At 41.7% G+C, this 21,921-nt stretch overlaps 1 protein-coding gene across 1 annotated transcript in view; it reads right to left on the reverse strand.

The window, feature by feature from the left end:
* ITGB1 (integrin subunit beta 1) overlaps positions 1–13,618 on the reverse strand; it is a 50,110-nt gene extending 36,492 nt beyond the window's left edge. Inside the window, exon 1 of the mRNA XM_060782508.2 lies at positions 13,374–13,618. Within this exon, the coding sequence (XP_060638491.2) occupies positions 13,374–13,382 (9 nt within the window). The 5' untranslated portion in view covers positions 13,383–13,618. The remainder of the gene's footprint in view (positions 1–13,373) is intronic.
* Positions 13,619–21,921: the final 8,303 nt, after the last annotated feature.

Raw genomic sequence — 21,921 nt, forward strand, 5'->3', positions numbered from 1 at the left:
GGGTGGGAGGGATTTAAATTAAATTTAAGGCATACTATGGCAGAAAAGCCAGCACTGGGAGTCTCCCCTAATTATTGCCAACACAGGGCAGGATACAGAAGAGCTGAGGTTGCTTGGTAATAGTATGTTTTTTTTAAAAAAAAAATAGGGTGGAGTGTGTCTATCCTAAAAAACACAGCATTACATTTTCAAAGTAATTTTTTTTAAAAAAGGAAATGTTCATCCAAGTATACATCGTATTAATTGCTTTCTTTCTCTTCAGAAAAAGGAAGTTTGCCATTTCCTTTAGCAGTCTGCTTTTTCGATGTCTCCACCCAACAGATGCTTAGTAGGGGAGAAAACCTATCCATCAACCTAAAATATTGATATTAGATAGATATTCATTTCTGAATCACAAAAGCACAATTTCACTTTGAAAAATGTGTTGTCGTATTAAGAATGTCTTGTAAAGTATCTTTCTTTTTGTTTTCTTAGTGCAAAGCATGCCTAATCCTGTCCTTGATGAAACTTATCCTTATAATGGTACAATTATGAGTTAACTGTAATGTAAGTTTGGGGTCTTTCATGCCTTCCTCCCAAACAACCACCAGAAAATGGAAGATGGGGAGGAAACAGGGCTCATCACCAACAAGACCTGGAAGGAACTTCCAGCACAGGCCTATTGCCACTTTTGCTAATCCCTATAAATATGCAGTATCCATTTCCAGCTTAAAGAAAAATCTTTTTAGGTGCACTGTACAGCAAAATGTCAGACTTGTTCTACACACTCCCCACCCCCAAATATCATGGGCATTTTGGGGAGTGAAGATGGATGATGAAGGCAGCCTCAGCAAGTGTGTTCCTTCATAGCATGTCTGCCCATATTGGAAAAATAATTAATGACAACAAAGGAAACCTACATACTTGGTATCTAATTGGGGGATACAGTATAAAGCAGAAACCTATGGTTGGGGCCTGTCAAATGTAATAGAAATATTGTCCCTTCAATTTCTGAGATCATCCCTATTCGGTTATGATTTATTTATTTATTTATTTATTTATTTACAGTTCTTATATTCCGCCCTTCTCACCCCGCAGGGGACTCAGGGCGGATTACAGTAAACACATATATGGCAAACATTCAATGCCAGTTTGACAAACAACATTTAACAGACAAAGGCTATTTAACTTTTTTTTTCTGGCCGCCAGGGGAGCTGCTGCTTTTCATCGTCCATCAACGACACCGATGAAGTTCTTCCACATTCCACATTCCCCGGAGTCTTCTTTCTTTATGGCCTCATAAATTAGTTAAATTTAGCCTCCCACACAAGGTGGTACCTTATTTTCTTACTTGACAGATGCAACTGTCTTTCGGGTTGCAAAGGTCGACAACGGGCTACACAATGGCTGGACACCCACTCCAGCCCGGGCTAGCTTCGAACTCATGACCTTTTGGTCAGAGTGATCTTAATGCAGCTGACACTCAGCCAGCTGCGCCACAATCCCGGTGCGTGTGAAATCAACATGCAAAGAAAGGGAAGTGCCAGCTCAGTGGTTCCCAACTTTTGGTCCTCCAACTGTTTTGGACTTCAATTCCCAGAAATCCCAGACAGCTTACCAGTTGTTAGGAATTGTGAGAGCTGAAGTCCTAACCATCTCAAGGACCAAAGGTTGCCACTGTGCTAACTCTTTGCAAGAAGAGTACTAGCTCTTTCCTTACTATTCTCCATCACATTGTAGGTGTAAGGGGCAAAGGGCATGAAGAGGACTTTCACTATCTATGTAGGCTATCCATGTTAGTTAGAAATCTGCAAGACGAGGGTTCGAATTTACATATAATGTCTGCTCAGATAGCAGAGTCTCACTTTTCAAAAAAGTCACTGCCCACAACTAGGAAAATAATGGAAATGATTATAGATAGGGTGGGACTAAATAACAGATAAGGCTTAAATACCCTGAAGGCACCAGATCCTATCTCAGAAGGATGTGGGAGCATCAAGGAATACAAGGTGATGTTGGTTGCATTTCTGAGGAAGGCAATGGCAAACTACTTTGGGCTATTCTTTGCTTAAGAAAAACTAATGAAATTCAAGGTGTCATCCTGGTAGCATCCGTCTATTTGTAGTGCTATTTGTCATTTTATATTTTTAGATTTCAAGCTCCTATTTTTTAAAAACAGAACTTAACTGCTCAATGCACTCGATGAGACCACAGTCTATTTGCTTGTCAAGGACTGTTTCTATCTGTTTTTAATTGTATTTAAATGTTAATTTAAGATGTTATTTTATATTGTTTGGGACATTGAATGTCAGCTTTGTTTTGGAAGCTGAGTCCCCTCTGGGAGAGAGGGTAGGTTAGAAATAAAGTTGTTGTTGTTGTTGTTATTCACTGACAGGCGACTTTAAAGCTCAAAACACAAGTAATAGATGGCGTGGATAGGCTCCTAGGGGCTGGTACATCATAGAAATATAGAGAATCAATTGCCTGATGCTCAAGTTGGTTTTAGAAAAAGTTGTGGTTTTTTTACAGCAATTTTCTCCCAAGCAGCATCTTCCAGATTTCATAGATTATACTGGGTAGCAATTAATCATGCTGATAATAATGTCATAATTCAATACATCTGGTGAGGAATGAGTCCAGATGAGTTCTTGTACAATAAATGCAACTGCCTCTTATTTGTGGTCTATCTTTACAAATCAAGCCACATATGTACAGCTCATCATACAAAATTTGCCAGATAAAAACAAAAATGCTGTATTTGATCAATTCTAAGATGTCATCGATTGTAAGAAGCAACACTAATTTCAGTTCCACCAACACGACATATATATGTTCACACTGCATGTGCAATTCTAAGAAACACTCTGATTTTAGAGATGTGTATATGGGGGAAATGTGTCTTATATAATCAAAGAAATAGGATAGCTGAAAAACATTATCCAACCTTACTTTCTTTCTTGTAGATAGTAGGATAAAAAAAAATCTCAAGTTCACAGAAGGCAGTATGGACTCTGAAAACTATGTCATCCAAGTTGAATATTATGATGGGGGTAGAGGGAATAAAGTAACCAGAAAAAGCATGCTTGAGCTCCCGTTTGTCAGCTCCAGCTTCTAATGCGGGGACATGAGATAAGCCTCCTACAGGATGGTAAAACATCTGGGCATTCCCTAGGCAACGTCCTTGCAGACAGCCAATTTCTCTCACACCAGAAGAGACTTGCAGTTTCTCATATCACTCCTGACACACAAAAAACCCCATTCATTTTTGAGGACATAAGCATGCTCAATTCTATTATATATCATATCCCTATAAAATAATAATAATAATAATAATAATAATAATAATAATAACAACAACAACTACTTTATTTTATACCCTGTCACCATCTCCCCGAAGGGTCTCAGGGCCGCTTACATGGGGCCAAGCCTAGTCAACAGTGTGTGGCCAAAATTTTATATCTAAGCTGAGGCCAGTTATCAATGGAATTGTCTAGTCAAACACACATAATATATATAGAAAGAAACCTGATCTACCATCATACACTAAGATAAGCAGTATATTCCAAAAATTCATTAACTATTTCCTGTTAATAAAGAACACTTAATGCTTTCGAAACAACTACACTTAATACTGGTATGTCACTATCTAGTTCAGGAATCAAAAGACTACAGGAGAGCTTTCTAAAGTCATTAGAGCAGGGTTTGAAACCGGATTGCAGATTTTTGAGGTGTATAGTTTTGTATTTTATGTGAATAAGCTTAAGATGCTCTTCTTTGTTATTCTGTATTTTACAGAAAACCTGTAAGGTACCAACATACAAATAACAATATTATGGTAATTAGAAAACCAACCAGACAAAACATTGTTTTTCTAAAGCAGAGGAGCAGTATGAGAATGCCACTATGGACCAGGTACCCCTCCCCCGCAAAAGAAACATCCAGATTTTAATGTATGTTAGTGATCATTAAAATACAGTAAGCCCTCTGTATCCATGAATTCTTTATCCACAGATTCAACCAACCACGCTGAAAAATATTCAGGAAAAAAATCAAACCAGCAAATCTTTTCCGACTCTTCGTGACCTCATGGACCAGCCCACGCCAGAGCTCCCTGTCGACCGTCACCACCCCCAGCTCCTTCAAGGTCAATCCAGTCACTTCAAGGATGCCATCCATCCATCTTGCCCTTGGTCGACCCCTCTTCCTTTTTCCTTCCATTTTCCCCAGCATAATTGTCTTCTCAAACTTTCCTGTCACTATACATAGTATAAAATAGTAAAATTATAGTATAGAATGAGAGTTGAGTATCCATGGATACTGAGGGCCCACTGTACAATTCAAAGGCATATCCATGTTAAGCCTGGATCATTATGCAAAGCCATCCTGTAGCACTTTTGAGACCAACTGAGAGAAAGAAGTTAATGGCATAAGCTTTCAAAGGCTAAATCTATTTTATCTGATGCTTGCTCTTAGGCCCTTCACTCCAAAGCACCTGATGAAGTAAAACTTAGAATCTTAGGCTACCAACTTGTTTCTTGGTTACTCTCAAAGGTGCAACAAGATCCCTTTGCATTAAAAGTGAGATTGCAGCAACATGTTCTGGAATGGATTGATCCTACTCAGGATTGCAACTAAGCCACCCCGCTTTAAAGAATACTTCATTCCATTTCACATATTTTTCAAAGTCAATCTGCAATCTCTACACACAAATATGCTCATCTGGCAATGAATTCTTTTGCTCTGCCAAATGATTTTCTTTGTGCTTCTGAAAACTTTGGAGCATCTCTTGGCCCAACACAATTGTAGATCACACGTACAGAGTTTAATTTACAAGATGGGAGATAAAATCACATTTTGATCCTGGCTTGTTCTATCTAAGCAATCCAGAGTTCCCGGTTGAGTCACTATGTGGAACTGCCATTTACTGAAATCTTTTGCCTTAATCCAGACCTTCAACTAATCACCTTTAAAAGACATGTAGTCACTGCTGACTGCAATTAAAATAAAACACTTCAATACATTATTTGCTGTCTTAAAAAAAAACTGCTTACTCATTTCCTTGAAATATATTTTGTGACACAAGGATGAGTCATCTACTTTATCATAATTTGGTGATAGCATAGACCCATCCTAAAAAAATTGGTGGCTTTTTTATGGTTCCTGGGTTGAAGGAAGGGACACAGACGCCCCCAACAAAATAAAATCATGTTGTTCCTTTCCCATATTCTCCTTTCCGCAAAAGCGAAAAGAAAGGAAGAAGGAGAGGCTAGGGGTCAGGAAGGGAGGTAGAGCATCTGAGTTGTTTTGATAGCAGATTCTTGGTATCCACTGGACTTTGGTTCCAGAATGCCCAGTGGATACCAAAATCCATGGAAGCTCAAGTCCCATTAGATTCAATAGCTTAGTAAAATGGAATTCCTTATATAAAATGATATAATCAAGGTTTCTTGTTTGGATATTAAATATATGTATTTGTAACTGGTTGATTCCATGGATACAGAATCCATGGATACAGAGGGCCAACTGTATATTTGAGTTGACTCTCCGTTCAACAATTGATTCAGTAGGTCAACTCTAGTTGGAACTAAGCAATGTTTTAACCTAGCAAGACATTTATTAAAATGTGAGTGAAGGACAAATTAAAATCAACAATAATATATCTATTAACTAAGCTGGGTGTAATCTAGTTTTAAGACTATACTGTGTGAAAGTAATCTCTCAATGATTCATTCGATTTTTAAAAAAACATTAAATATTAAACTCAGATGGAAATGAATCAGTGACTTTTATACAGCACACTATCTTAAGTATCAACACATGATCTGAATCTGCAACCATTGCCAAAATAGCTATAATAAATTATCTGAAAGGGGCACTGAATTTTAAGTTTTGTTCATGAAAGTAATTGCTTGTCTATGGGAGACAAACAGGCAGAGAGGCCTACAATGTCACACCCACCAGGGACCCTTGCTGCCTCCCAATTTTTATTTTTAAAATCTGAATATCCGAATGATTGTCTGAGTTGGAAAAGAAATAGTAAATCTGTTTAAAAGCCTCCAAAGGAACCTCCACCACACTCCAGGGCAGAGAGTTCCACCTCTAAACAGCTTTCACAGTTAGGAAGTTCTTCCTAATATTCAGGTGGAATCTCCTTTCTTGTAGTTTGAAACCATTGTTCTGCATCCTAGTCTCCGGGGCAGCAGAAAACAAGCTTTCTCCCTCCTCTCTATCACTTCCCCTCACATATTTCTACATAGCCATCATGTCTCCTCTCAGCCTTCTCTTCTGCAAGCTAAACATGTCAGCTCTTTAGTCATGGTATAGCAAATATCCACAGCCTGCTGTTTCATCCAAACCCAAACTACAATGTATAAAAATAGTTTACTCGTAGTACTAGATCCATTTCAAGTTTGCACTATTGTGGTTCAAACAAATAATGGTTTCTGATTAGCACTGATTGCTAGCAAACTGTGGTTTCCAGTAAACTAGGAACGGCATTGGTTTCTGCTAGTCTGGGAGCAAGTAGGGGTTTGGAAAAGCTTTGGATCCTTTAGATCAGAGATTCTCAACCTGTGGATCCCCAGATGTTTTGGCCTTCAACTCCTAGAAATCCTACCAGCTGGTAAACTGGCTGGGATTTCTGGGATTTGTAGGCCAAAACACCTGGGGACTCAAAGGTTGAGAATAACTGCTTTAGATCAAAACCTTCCCTAATCCTTTCCCAAACAGAAATGAAATTTCTTGCTGATGCTAACTTCTATCGAATTGACTACAATGTATGGTGACCCTACGAGAGACTTCCAGATCCCCATATCAACAGCCCTGCTCACGTCCCACATTCTCCTTGATTGAGTCTATCCATCCTCTTTTCCTGCCACTTTATACCTTACTAAGCATTGTTGTCTTTTCTAGTGAGTCATGTCTTCTCATGATATGCGCCAAATATGACTACCTCGGTTTAGTCATCGTGGCTTCTCAGGAAAAATCTGGCTTGGTTTGCCCTAGGACCCATGTGTAAAGAAGCGTTAATCCCACCGCTTGTCAACCAAAAATGTAAAGAAGCAGCGCTAATCTCACTAGATGCCACCAAAAATTATGTGAGGAAGTATTAATCTTCTTTAATGCCACCAATATTCTGTGAGGAACCTTCTTTTACATATCAATTAAGCTGCCTCCAATATGTTTAGAGACGCTGGTTTATGTCTCTGTTTATCTTTAGTTGGGTTGTGAGGTGATTTTGGTAGTGTGGAATGCACCAGGCATAAAAGCAATGGAGGAGACAGGTTTGAAATAAAAAGAGAACAAGTTTTATTGTTAACAGAACGTAATTGTTGCAGTTTTGAGAGTTTGAACTTGGCACAAGGCTTGATGTTACAAAATGGCTGGTTTGAGATACTTTCAGGCTTCTGAATGTTACAAATCTACAAACTCCTTCTTTAGTGAAGTGCTTATACTATTCCAGAGTTCCCTATTGTGAATGTCCACACTGTTTGCCCTATACTCGGAACAAACCACTGATCACCAGTCTTTCCTTACTGGCAATCCTGAAAACCCCCTTTGTTAGATTCCTTTAACCTAAGCAATCTAACAAGGTAACACCTTCAGCTCTCTTGCTGAAGAAATATTCACAAATTCTAAGAACTGCTGAATTCTCACAGCTCCACAACAGAGCCCTAACTAACTGGCTCTGCTCTTCTCCGGGTCTCCTCCACCGGACTAAACTACTTTCCCCCAGAGTCCTTTCTTGACTCTGCTATTTCCCAGAGCCCTTAACTGGCTCTGCTCTTCTCCGGGTCTCCTCCACCGGACTAGAGCTTAACTGCCACTTTCAAACCTTTTTTTCCTTAAGCTCCGCCCACCTCCTCTTCTGCCTTGTCTTGTCACCATGGCAACCTATCCCTCACAGCTAGGCCATGGCAATAAATGTAATACATAAATGCAGTTTAAACACAGTACATTAAACACTCTATAATAAACATTATAAATACAGTTTAAACACATTATAAATAACACTTTATAATGAACACATCTCTACACCATGTATTTGACTTTTTAAATCTGAAGAACTCTTCATTCCTATCCAGCTTTCACAACCATACACAAAAATGGGAAATACAATGGCACAGGCAATCCTGACCTTAGTATTCTAAATTATATATCTTTACACTCTGGGATCTTGTCTAGTTCCTCCATAAGTGCCCTTCCTAGTCTTCTGCTTTCTTGATTGCAGCCTTCATTCTGATTAACAATTGAGCCATGGCATAATTTAGTCATGGGATAATCTCTCATTTCTGCTTGTTCTGGGGTCAATTCTCCAGTGTCAGTGAGGCAAGACCCACAAAGGATTCCACAGGAGCTAGCAAGATCTACCCTAAATATCTCTCCCTTTAGGGAAACATTTCTCTCTCCAGGCTCAGAAAGGGAGGGCCAAGAAAGCTGACTGGCCTTGGACGCCATCTAAAGCAATGGTTCTTAACCTGTGGGTGCCCAGATGTTTTGGCCTTCAGCTCCCAGAAATCCTAACAGCTGGTAAACAGGCTGAGATTTCTGGGAGTTGTAGGCCAAAACATCTGGGTACTCACAGGTTGAGAACCACTGATCTAAGGGAAAATTGTACTAGAGCCTTGGAAACATAAAAACACAAGAGTAAGATTAACCAGGCTAGGAAATAAAGTTTTAAAACACAATTAAAACATTAACTAAAGAATGATAAGACATACAAGCTCAAGGTCAACCACTAAGATTCATGGTTATAGAGATCTGAACTTGGTAAGTACTGAAAACAGTAGGGATGTCCCCATTTTCTGTGAAACCACTGCTGTGAATGCCAGTACTATTTAAATTATTGTGATTTTTCTGAAGAGCTTGGTTCTGCTGCCATCAATAACTAACAGACTATGTTCTTTCTTAAGCCCCTTCTATACTGTCATATAATCCAGATTATCAAAGCAGATAATCCACATCTGGGCAACTGGGAAGGCGCTTAACAGACTGTGCTCTGGCACCACAAGTGGCCAGCTACTGGTCAAAGGACATTTAATTAACTACCAAGTTTGCAAACTTTGTGTTTTGTTTGCTTGTTTGTTTTTTAATGCAATACAACTGTTTCGTTTGCTCCTGACACAATAAATAAATAAATAAATAAATAAATCTGCTTTGAACTTGATTATGAGGCTACACTGCCATAATATCTAGTTCAAAGCAGATAATCTGGATTTTCTATGGCAATGTAGAAGGGGCCTTAGTTTTAATATTGTTTTGGTAACTGTAAGCCATTTTTATGAGGCAGAAGTGCTTGGAATACTAAATATTTAGCCCAAGTATAAGTTGAAGGTCTATGATATTTAGGGTAAAATAAAAGCAGTAAGAAGTGGCACCATAAAGAGCAACACATGTTATTTTAGCAGAAGCCTTTACAGCTCAGTTCCACCATGTGCATAATGTGTTACCTTTATTGCATTATTATGTAAATCACTGTCAGCATAATATTTCCAACAGTAGTTGTGCAGTATAGGAGACATCAATTCAGGTTTTAGTGGAGGAATCAGCTATCAAGCTCCCTTTTAGTTTCTATTTACTTCACAAGAGGGTTGTGCGGCTAACAGTATGAGATCTTTAATTAATTAGAGGTATAAGAGAAAAAGGAAATCAAATTGATGATGATTATTAATAGCAAAAATATTTCTTAGCCATTGCAGGCGGGCGGGGTATAGAGAACAAAGAGGGAAACTGTGAAAAGTCCCTATAAGGACATGTTAAAGATTCAAAAGCATGCATAAGAGTGATAATAAATGAGAAACTGTTACCATAAAATACACAAACTGCATTGAGGTCAAGACTTGGAAAACGATGGCACATAGAGAAATGCAATAACAATATATTATGCCGGAGAAGTCCAGGCATCACTTCTCCAGGAAATAGCATAGGAAAACATCCTGAGGTATCAGTTACATGCAAAGTCGGAAATAATCTTCTACTCCAGGAGACCTTGTTTTATATCTCTTCTCAATGAAGGAAAACTAGTTATACTCTCTCAGCCTCAGAAAAAAAAACATGGCAAACACCCTTTGAACAAATCTTGCCAAGGAAGCTCAGTGATAAGGTCGACATAAGCCAGAAATAACTTGAAGGCACATACCAATGTCACCCTGGTACTTCCATGTCACTAAACTTGGGCTTGGATTGCATGATTTAAGCACATGCTAACTTCCAGCAAAATTAATGAGTGCCTTATAATCATAGGATTGGGTTGCTTAGACTTCAGGCCTATGCAAATACGCAATCCTTGCCTACAGATATGCTACGCAAACATACGTCCAGTCGTGTTCAACACAGCTTGCTTCCAAGAAAAAAAGTACATTTGATCATGGGCTCTGTTGGAAACTTTAATGAAGTACAACAAATCCTCCTTGTAAGTGAGGCAGATCCCTCCCACCAACTGTGTAAGTCCTCTGAGAAAATGACATGGCATGCACTTCCTGCCCTTTCTCTACAGAGTGGCCTGCTTTGTTTTCCTATCCCTTTCCTATAGGCTGCAATTAACTCCAGCAACTTATAACCAGAGTGAAGTGTACAGAAGTGGAAGACAGAAGCGGGGGATCAGATTACCTTCTAGGGATGCATCTACACTGTAGAAGTAATGCAGCTTGACAGCACTTTAACTGCCCTGGCTCAAGGACAAGGAATCATGGGCCTTGTAGTTTAGTGAGGCACCAGCCCTCTTTGGCAGAGAAAGCTAAAGACGTTGTCAAACACCTTCCACTATTCCATTGCCTTGAGCCATGGCAGTTCAAGTGGTGTCAAACTGCATTCATTTTACAGTACAGACGCACCCCAAAACTTCTCCAATTACATCCTGCCCTTTCCCTCCTCTTTTCCCTTTCAAAGGCACATTATGCTAACATCACTGATACCAAAACAGACAAAGGGTTGGAAGCCAAGCACTAATAAGAGGAGCATTGAGGGAGGGAGATGGATATGTTTAGCTTGGAGAAAAGGAGATGGAGAGGGGACATGAGAGCTATATTTACATATTTGAAAGGATGTTCCAATGAAGACCACTGCCCTGGATACTAGGGGCGCTTCCACAGAGCCATATAGCCCAGAATGTCAAGGCAGATAATTCACAATATTTGCTTTCAACTGGATTATCTGACAGTCCTTCCAGGCCTCTTCCACACGGCTGAATAAAATTCCACATTATCTGCTTTGAACTGGGATATATGGCAGTTCAAAGCAGATATTGTGGGATTTTCTGCCTTTATATTCTGGATTATATGGCTGTGTGGAAGGGCCCCCACTCAGGCTCTATATCCCAGGATCTGATGCCAGGTTTTCCGCATTAAACTGGATTATAGGAGTCTCCACTGCAAAATAATCTGGGATAAACAGAAAACCTGGAATTTTTTTTCTGTGTCATGTGCAACTTGAGAAACTGCAAGTTGCTTCTGGGGTGAGACAATTGACCGTTTGCAAGGATCTTGCCCAAAGGATGCCCAGATGTTTTGCGTTCCTGTGGGAGGCTTCTCTCATGGGCCTGCATGAGAAGCTGGAGCTAACAGACAGGAGCTCACCCTGCTTTCCAGATTCAAACTGCTGACTTTTATGGTCAGCAGTTCTGTAGGCACAAGGGTTTACCCCAATGGGTTTCAACCTATGAGTCCCCAGGGTCCTTCCACACAGCCCTATATCCTAGAATATCAAGGCAGAAAATCCCAAAATATCTGCTTTCTACTGGGTTATTTGAGTCCACACTCAGATAATGTGGGATTTTCTGCCTTGATATTCTGGGATATAGGGCTGTGTGGAAGGGCCCTCAGATACTTTGGTCTTCAACTCCCAGAAATCCTAACAGCTGGTAAACTGGCTGGGATTTCTGGGAGTTGTAGGCCAAAACACCTGGGGACCCACAGCTTGAGAACCACTGGTTTAACCCACTACGCCACTGGGGATCAGATCCTGGGATATAGGGCCTGTCTGATAGGGTCCTAAGTCCACACCGCCATATAACCTAGGGTCTTTCCACACAGCCCTATATTCCATAATATCAAGGCGGAAAATCCCACGATATCTGCTTTGAACTGGGCTATCTGAGTCCACACTCAGATAATATGGGATTTTTTGCAATGATATCTGGGATATAAGGCTGTGTGGAAGGGCCCTTAATTCAAAGCAGATAATGTGGGATTTTATACAGCTAAGTGGAAGGGGCCCTAGGGGCCTTCCACACAGTCCTATAACTCAGAATATCAAGAGAGGAAATCCCACATTATCTGAGTGTGGATGCAGATAACCCAGTTGAAAGCAGATATTGTGGGATTTTCTGCCTTAATGTTCTTGGGGCCCTTCCACACAGCTAGGGCTATAGGGATATAGGTATCCCAGAATATCAAGGCAGGAAATGTCACATTTTCTGAGTGTGGACTCTGATTACCCAGTTCAAAGCAGATACTGTGGGATTTTCTGCCTTAATGTTCTGGGGGCCCTTCCACACAACCCTATATCCCAAAATATCAAGGCAGGAAATCCCACATTTTCTGAGTGTGGACTCTGATAACCCAGTTCAAAGCAGATATTGTGGGATTTTCTGCCATGATATTCTGGGGTATAGGGCTATATAGAAGGGGCCTTAGCCAGGGAGCAATGGATTCAAATTGCAGGAAAAGAAATCCCATTTAAACAATAGGAAAAACTCCCTGACTGTTGAATAGAATACCCAACCTCGGGGTTTGGTGGCGTCTCCTTCTCTGGAGACTGAAACTGGATGGCTATCTGTCGGGAGTGCTTTGATTGTGCCTTCCTGCGTGTCAGAATGGGCTTGGACTGGATGGCCCTTGTGGTCTCTCCCAACTCTGTGATTTAGAGGTGGCAGAAGCCTTTGCAGCCTGGGTTCCTATGGAAGGAAAGTAGAGCCACAATGAATCAGTTCGCCCACAAATCCGAACTTTGCCGCAACACTGTTGCCTCAAAGGGAGGTGGGATAAAATGTCCCGGTTGTTTCAAGCAGGTGGGAAGGAGGGAAGGCGAGGGAAGGGAAGGGAAGGGCTGGGATGGCCTCCCAACACGAGTCCAGCAATGCCTCTGCCACGCCTTGGCCTCCCTCCTTTCCTCCCAGAAGCTACAAAGACAAGAAGGCCATTAGAAGTTGCGTTAATCCATAGAGAGCAGGCTTGGGCAAACTTGGGCCCTCCAGGTGTTTTGGACTTCAACTCCCACCATTCCTAACAGCCTACTACAGCTCCCAGAAGCCCCCAGCCTGCATTCGCAGGCTGGGGGCTTCTGGGAGCTGTAGTAGACTGTTAGGAATGGTGGGAGTTGAAGTCCAAAACACCTGGAGGGCCCAAGTTTGTCCAGGCCACATGTAGTTGCACCTCAAGGAAGCAGAGTCCTCTTACTTGGGCCATGGCGGCGGTGGCTCTTCCCTGAAGCCTCTCCTCCTTCTCCTCTCTTCTCCTTCCTCTCCAAGGGAGGCCCAACTCTGCGCCTCAAGGCTGGGAAGGGCCAGCAGAAGCGCCTTCCTCCCTGCCTTCCTCCTCTGTCCTCCGGAGCCAGGCCGCCTCTTCAGGGCCGGGGAGAGGAGGGCCAGGCCCAGCTCGCTTCTCTGGCCGCCTCCGGAAACGCATTCCTGGCTGCTGCCGTCAGGCTCGGGGCGGAGCGCTGCCTCGTCGAGGAGGAGGAGGAGGAGGAGGAGCGGGGCTTCCCCTCTCGCCGCCGTCTTGGAAGGGAGGCGCCTCCAGGGCAAGCTCTGCTGCGCCTCCAGGAAGCCGGCTTTGGCCGCCAACTCCACGACTTCAGCCCCATACCGCTTTGGCTCAAGGCTGAGGGAGCCTGGGATTCGTAGCTTGGGGAGGCACCCGCCTCTTTGGGCAGAGAACTTCCACAACAACAACTTCCACAATCCCCTGCCATTGAAAAGTGGTGCCAAACTGCATCACTTCTCCTTTGTCCACTCTTTAGGGAGAGTTAGGCCTCACAAGGCACTAAGGGAAGCATGGGAAAACCCAGGCATGGGGGCCGGATGCGGCAGACCTTTGGGCTCTTTTCACAGCCCTCCCCCCTCATGATCCTGCCTCCTCCCCCCCCCTCTCCCTACCTCCTTCTTTCCCTTCCACCCTTTCATGCTTCCTTCCCTCCCTCCTTCGCCCTCTCTCCTTCCTTCTTTCCTTCCCTCCCTTTTGTCTTCCCTTCCTTCTTTCCTCTTACCCTTCCTCCCTTCCCTTCCACCTTCCTTCTTTCCTCTTTCCTTCCTTCCTTCTCTCTTTCCTGCCTCCTTCCCTTCCCGTTTCCTCCCTCTTTCTTTCCTTTCCACCCTTTCATCCTTCCTTCCCTCCCGCCCTCCTTCGCCCTCTCTCCTTCCTTCCTTCTCTCTTTCCTCCCACCCTTCCTTCCCTTCCACCTCCCTTCTTTCCATACATCTTTCCTTCCTTCTCTCTTTCTTGACTCCTTCCCTTCCCTTTTCCTCCCTCTTTCTCCCTCCCTCCTTCTGTCCCTTCCACCCTTTCAGCCTTCCTTCCCTCTTTCCTCCCTCCTTCCCCATCTCTCCTTCCTTCTTTCCTTCCTTCCTTCTCTCTTTCCACCTTCCTTCCCTCCCCTTCCACCCATCTTTCCTTCCATCCATCCATCTTTCCTTCCTCTCTTTTTCCTTCCTTCTTTGGGGATGTTTAGCTGGGAGAAGAGATGTTAGAGAGGAAACATGAAGCCATGTTTCAAGATTTCAAAGGGTGCCTCATTGAGGAGGAAGGGGGGGGGGGAGACTCACTTTCTGCTGCTCTAAAGACCAGGGCACCAAGGGAGCAATGAATTCAAATGGTAGGGAAAGAGATTCTACTGAAAAGATGAGGAAGAACTTCCTGAGTGTGAGAGCTCTTGCAGAGTGGCATAGTCTGCCTACAAGTGTGGTGGAGTCTCCTTCTCTGGGGGCTTTTCCGCAGAGGCTATCTCTCAAGAATGCTTTGATTGTGCCTTTTTGCATGGCAGGGGGTTGGACTGTATGGTCCTTGGGGGATCTCTTCCAGCTTTAGGATTCTATATCAGGATTCTATACAGTGTCTAATGGATAGACTTTTTCTCTCCTGTTCACCCTCTCATCCTGATCAAGGCCAACCCTTTTGGGATCCAAACATTTCCTGTATTTCCATCACTTTCTGCCTCTGAAAGAGAAGAGGAAAGGGCAGCAAGGGGACTTAGAGAGAACCCCCTCCTTCCTGCCCCCCAATCCCGCTCTGGCTCGCCATGCAGACCCTAATTTAGAAAGTTTACCCATGCCTAATATATATCAAGATGTACTAGAAGGGGCCTAAAGTGTTGCTTCACCTGTTTCCTTCACCTCCATTTCCATTTTGAGTCTCAGTCCTCTTGTCCCAAGCCTCACAAAATTTGGGAAGCTTTCTTCTGGAAGTTTAGGATCCCATGCAAACTCTGTGCTCATAACAACCCAGAATTAATGCCGGTAGTGTTTCCTAGTGCATTTATAGAATGAATGCAATGTGACACCACTTCAAACCTTCCTTGCTCAATGCTAAGAAATTCTGGGAGCTGAAATTTTACAAACTCCAGCCTTCTCTGCCCAAAAGCGATGGTGCCTCACCAAACTACATGGTCTATAATTCCGTAGCCTTGAGCTTTGGCAATTCAAGATGTTGTCAAACAGTGTTCATTCTACAGGGCACATCCACACTTCAGGGGAAATTAGGCCTCACAAAGCACATTGGTGTTGCTGCACCCTTTCCATTTGCCTTCTTGGCTATCAGGAATCACTGCTCTCTTTTCCTATGCCTCAGTAAATCCAGGGTGCCTCTACACTGTAGAATTATTGCAGTTTGACACCACTTGAACTACCATGGCTCCATTCTATGGCATCGTGAGAGTTGTAATTTGGTGAGACAACATTCTTTGTCAGGGGAGGCAAAAGGCTTTTTATGGAGAGAAAAAGCAGAGTATAAACAAACATACTAATAATAAACATAATAATAATAATAAACATAATATTATTATTAATAATACAACTGCAAAGCCTCTGGCACAAGCCAGTCAAGGTGGTCCCAGTGGTGATCGGCAAACTGGGTGCAGTGCCTAAAGACCTTGGCCTGCACTTAAACACAATCGGTGCTGACAAAATCACCATCTGTCAGCTGCAAAAGGCCACCTTACTGGGATCTGCATGCATTATTCGCCAATACATCACACAGCCCTAGACACTTGGGAAGTGTCTGACTTGTGATCCAATACAACAACCAGCAGAGTGTTCTTGTTTGTTGTGGACTTATCTTGTTGTGTTTCAATAATAATTGCATAGTGACAATTCTCAGGATTCCATAGCATTAAGTCATGGCTGTTCAAGTGGTGTAGAACTGCATTGGGTCTCAATCAAGAGATAAAAGCAGATAATAATAATAATAATAATAATAATAATATTTCTACAGTGTAGAGATGCACCCCAAGTCTTTGGCTTTCTTTGCCAAAAAGTTCAGGTGCTTCACTAAACTACAACTCCTAGGATTCCACAGCATTGAGTCACAACATTTAAAGTGATGTCAAGTTGCATTCATGCTGCACTGTAGAGATGCACCCTTAATCAGACATATAGAAGGAAAGCAGAGCTCTACTAACTTGCTTTTTGTTGGTGTGGGATTTTAATAACTGCTTGCATTTAGAGTTTGACTGGTGGGAGCCTTTGTTTCTTTGTTGCAAGAAGTGTCTGTTTCTTCGTTGCATGGTTTTGTCTTTGGGAGGAAACTGAAATCTGTTTTGTATCCAGCTTCTAGTCTGGACCCATCAGCAATCAGTCCTGTTCTCTGTCTTTATTATTATTATTATTAATGACCAGTTTTGGAGCTTTTATTTCTTCCCTGTTCTCTCTATATGTGTTGTCTTGAAGGTGGTTGTCGATGTTCACGTAGCCTAAAGAGTTATTCCAAAGTACATTATTTATCATTTACTTGGTATGACAAATATACTAGCTTGTTATTTTTGTATTCCTGCCCCCAACAGACACTTCTACATGGATTGGTAGAGAAAAAAGCAGCCCTTCCTGCTCTTTTCATTTGGAATATCACTGAAGAGCCTTGAAAAGGCGAATTCTCTTCCCTGTTTCCCTGTTTTTCTGTTGAACAGTCATCAAAGAAGAACTTCACTATCTATTCCAGACACTTAAGTAGTTTACTGTGTGCCATAAAGGGTATATTAAGCATAGAAACAGTAACCTTAATCACCATGTCTACTATTGCTAATGTCTGTTGATGATCAAGAAACTGGATATTTCTGCAGCCAACCGCTTTCATTCTTTTCTGGAAAACACAACACAAGGTTTGGCATTGGGACACAGTAAAATACCAAGGATGCTTGCTTAGCATGCCTGGATAAAAACAGAATATTTCTGCTATCATAACACAACTGACCAAATTTTGCATCTCAAGTGACAGTTTGGATTGAAATGCAGCCATCGTAAAGATTGACTGAGGTTTATAGATATCTCCAACTTTCCACTTTCATATAAACAATCAGTAATATGTGCTGCGTTTTCTTAGAAGTAATTCCTGCTGGCTGTTTCTAATTACTATTTCCACTAGAGTAGGTCAAATATTTTAGGGTTTGAAAAAAACTAGGAAATCATATTCATGCTCAACATTAACCTAATATTTTGGGTTTACAAAAACAACTGAAAACATTTTTAATTAACATGTTATTTCATTAGTATCAAGGATATCTGAATAGGCGTGTTGATGGCATATTACTCATGTTTCTCCAGGTTTGATAGCAAAACTATGATTGAATTATATTCTTATTGTATTTCTGTAGTGATGCCTAGTTTGTGAAGTGATATATTATTGCAGCGTTTCTCAACTTTCCTAATGCCATGACCACTGAATGCAGTTACTCATGTTATGGTGATCCCCAACCATAAAAGTATTTTTGTTGCTACTGCATAGCTGTATTTTTGCTGCTGTTATGAATTGTATTGTAAATATCCGATAGGCAGGATGTATTTTCATTCACTGGACCAAATTTGGCACAGATACTTGATATGCCTAAATTTGAAGATTGGGGTGGGGGAAGATTGATTTTGTCATTTGGGAGTTGTAGTTGCTGGGATTTATAGTTAACCTACAATCAAAGAGCATTCTGAACTCCACCAATGATGGAATTGAACAAACTTGGCACACAGAACTTCCATGACCAACAGAAAATACTGGAAGAGTTTGGTGGGCATTATTCTTGAGTTTTGGAGTTATAGTTCACCTACATCCAGAGAGCACTGTGGACTCAAACAATGATAGATCTGAACTAAACTTGGCATGGATACTCAATATGCCCAAACGTGAACACTGATGGCATTTGGGAAAAATAGACCTAGACATTTTCGAATTGTAGTTGCTGGGATTTATAGTTCATCTACAATCAAAAAGCATTCTGAACCCCACCAATAATAGAATTGGGCCAAACTTCCTACACAGAACCTCCATGACCAACAGAAAATACTGTGTTTTCTGATGGTCTTTGGAGACCCCTCTGACCCCCCCCCCCACGACCCCCCAGTTGGGAAACGCTGTATTATTGCTAAGTGTGCTCCAAGCCCTATTAGCAAAATGTGTGCGTGTGTCAGTTCACATTTTCAATTTTTTAAAATAAAAAAAATGATCATGCCTTAATAAAGAATGCTAAAGACTCAAGAATACAAAATAATTGTTTTGGGGATTGTTCCATTACCAATTAGTAGCATATGCAGTGCAGTATCAAGTTAAACCCTGAAATTAGTTAAAAGCACTATTTATGAAAAAGTCAGGAACAGAAATATTAGATTGCAGCTGTGGTTTCAAATTACTTTCACCAGCTCTGCTATCTCATACATTTAGCTTGTGACTGTACAGGAAACCATGACATTCAAAATAACCCGCTGCATGTAAAACAAACAATCAACACTAGTTCCTCTCTCATTTCTTCTCATCTATTCCAACAGAGCTACTGGTACTGCATGGAAATATGTTATTCTTAGATTTCTAGTGATTCAAAATCATCATCTCTGTTCATTCCAAAGACTTGAGAAATCTCCCCATCAGCTTAACCCATGAATTTCTCATTTGTTTGTGAGAAGAGCAAGCAGTCCTTTTTTGATTAGTGGAGGCTGAGTAAATATTCAATTTGATATACTGGTATTAAGCAGTGATGTTAATCACCATATCATTATGGTTGATTACAGGGATCGTATGTTTTCTTTCCCATAGAAAATAATGGCACATATTGTTTTATTCCTTCCCTTCCAATCTAATCTATTCATGTATGCTTCTACTCTTTTTATTGGCAAGTTTTGTTCAGATGAATATTGCCATTCTCTGAGTCTGAAAAAATGTGACTTGCCTAAAGTTACCCAGTGGCTAAATGAGGATTCGAATTCTGGTCTCCAGAATCAGAGTTCAATCCTCAAAGCACTACACCATGCTGGTTCTTTGTTGTTGTTTATTTGTTCAGTCGTTTCTGACTCTTCGTGACCTCATGGACCAGCCCATGCCAGAGCTCCCTGTAGGCTGTCACCACTTTGTAGCCCCATTACTTAAGGTTGGCTCTGCATCTCGTGGTGCCAGAGCGCAGTCTGTTCAGCGCCTTCCAAGTCGCCCAGTCTTCTGTGTGCCCAGGGGGGAGTCTCTCATTTGGTATCAGCCATTGGTTGAGGTTCTGGGTCTGAGCCTGCCACTTTTGGACTCTCGCTTGCTGGGGTGTTCCAGCAAGTGTCTCTGTAGATCTTAGAAAACTATTTCTTGATTTAAGTCGTTGGCTGGCTGGCTGATACCCAAACAGGGGGTGAGCTGAAGATGTCACTGCCTTGGTCCTTTTGCTATTGGCTGCTACTTCCCGGTGGATATCAGGTGGCGCAATACCAGCTAGACAGTATAATTTCTCCAGTGGTGTAGGGCGCAGACACCCTGTGATGATGCAGCACGTCTCATTAAGAGCCACATCCACTGTTTTAGCGTGGTGAGATGTGTTCCACACTGGGCGTGCAGAGTAGCATGGCGCAAGGGCAGATGTCTTCACTGTGTCTGGTTGTGATCCCCAGGTTGTGCCAGTCAGCTTTCATATGATATTGTTTCTACCACCCACTTTTTGCTTGATATTCAAGAAAAAATACCAATAATACTTTACCAATAATGTTTACCAATAATATTTCACAACTATGAACAGAAGCCTATGGTGCTTCAGGAAGTGGTATGACATCACTTTCTAAAAAGGTGTATTTTTTCCATATACAACAGTATTGACTGTTTCTACATGGTGATGCTGAATTAATAAGTAGTGTGCCAATGAAGCTGATCCTTATCAAGCATTAATATAATATACCAGTGATGTTTGCCAAGAAGTTATGTACCCTGTAGGAGAGGGTAAGGAGAGTGGTACCATTCCTAGGACTGACTAGGATATGAGTTTGAGATTCCTGCTTTGAGTCTTGGTTTGAAAAACAACATCATTTGAAAGATGCATAGATTACTACAAGAATGTGTCCGAAGTAGTATATTTCCATTCAGTCAGTTGGCTCTTCCATTTCAATAGCTTGAAAACATTACCTTTTTTAGCCATTTTGGCAGAGAGTTTCTCAGATTCTGAGAATCCCTCAGTGCTGAAAGTAACATATAAACTCTGTATGTTTTCGCCAGTTAGAAAAAGAAACTTGTACCTGAAGAACAACTTAAATTTTGACAAGATTCAAATTATTTTTTCAGTTCCTATATCCCTAAATAGTAGGGCAGCAGTAAGAAGATGTGAGTTTCCTTGTGAGAAGAGAATAGGAAGGCTTTATGGTGTCACTATACAGCAAAGGGCAGTAGATAATATCCAAGCAAATACATATACTATCCTTTAGATGCAGCATCTATTCTCCAAAAAGAGAAGAATGCCCTTGAAGCCTTACAAGCTTTTCTGAGGAAGGCTTCCCATAGAAAGATGCCTTTCTTCCATTCTACAGTTCAGTTTCATGCGTATTCAAGGCAAGGCATTTGTTGGATGTCTCCTCAGAAATAAGACCCAAATATATGAGTGCAGTATAGCACTCAAATAGGACCCCCCGGTTGCACAATGGGTTAAAGCCTTGTGCCGGCAGGACTGAAGACCGACAGGTTGGAGGTTTGAATCCGGGGAGAGTGTGGATGAGCTCCTTCTGTCAGCCTCAGCTCCCCATGCAGAGACATGACAGAAGCATCCCACAAGGAGGGTAAAACATCAAAAACATCCTGGCATGCCCTGGGCAACGTCCTTGCAGACGGCCAATTCTCTCACCCCAGAAGTGACTTGCAGTTTCTCAAGTCGCTCCTGACCAGGGGTGGCTCAACCCATTACGCAAAGTAAGCATTTGCAGTATAGTTGATTTTGCCCAGGGGCGCTCTTGAGGCGTTCTTGGGGGAAAATAGACGTTGACATATGCGAGTTGTAGTTACTGGGATGTATAGTTCACCTACAATCAAAGAGCATTCTGAACTCCACCAATGATGGAATTGAACCAAATATGGCACACAGAACTCCCACGATGAACAGAATATATATATTGGTGATTGGTGGTGGTGGTGGGGCGCCAAAATACTGTTTGCTTACCATTGAAAATTACCTAGGGCCGCCTCTGCTCTTGACACACAAAAAAGCACTCAAAATCCTCTAGTACTGCCTTTATGACTTGTCACTGCTTATCACTCAACAACATCAAATGAAATCTGGAGGTTTTATAAAGGCTATAGCATGATCTCCATATCCACAGAGGGATATGTATATCCACATGGAGATGCAAAGCCATGAGTTATGGGGAATCCTATTGGAATGAAGGACATCTGGCCCAAAAACCATAGAGTCAAGCTGGAAGGCATGGAAAATTCCCAAAGATGGCATATTTTGTCAGACGTGGATCAATGAAACTGCAGTTACTAGTCCCACGGATACAGGAGTCGTATTATTTTGTTTGTCTTA

The sequence above is a fragment of the Anolis sagrei genome, chromosome 6 (genome assembly GCF_037176765.1).
Source record: "Anolis sagrei isolate rAnoSag1 chromosome 6, rAnoSag1.mat, whole genome shotgun sequence".
Classification (NCBI taxonomy): domain Eukaryota; kingdom Metazoa; phylum Chordata; class Lepidosauria; order Squamata; family Dactyloidae; genus Anolis; species Anolis sagrei.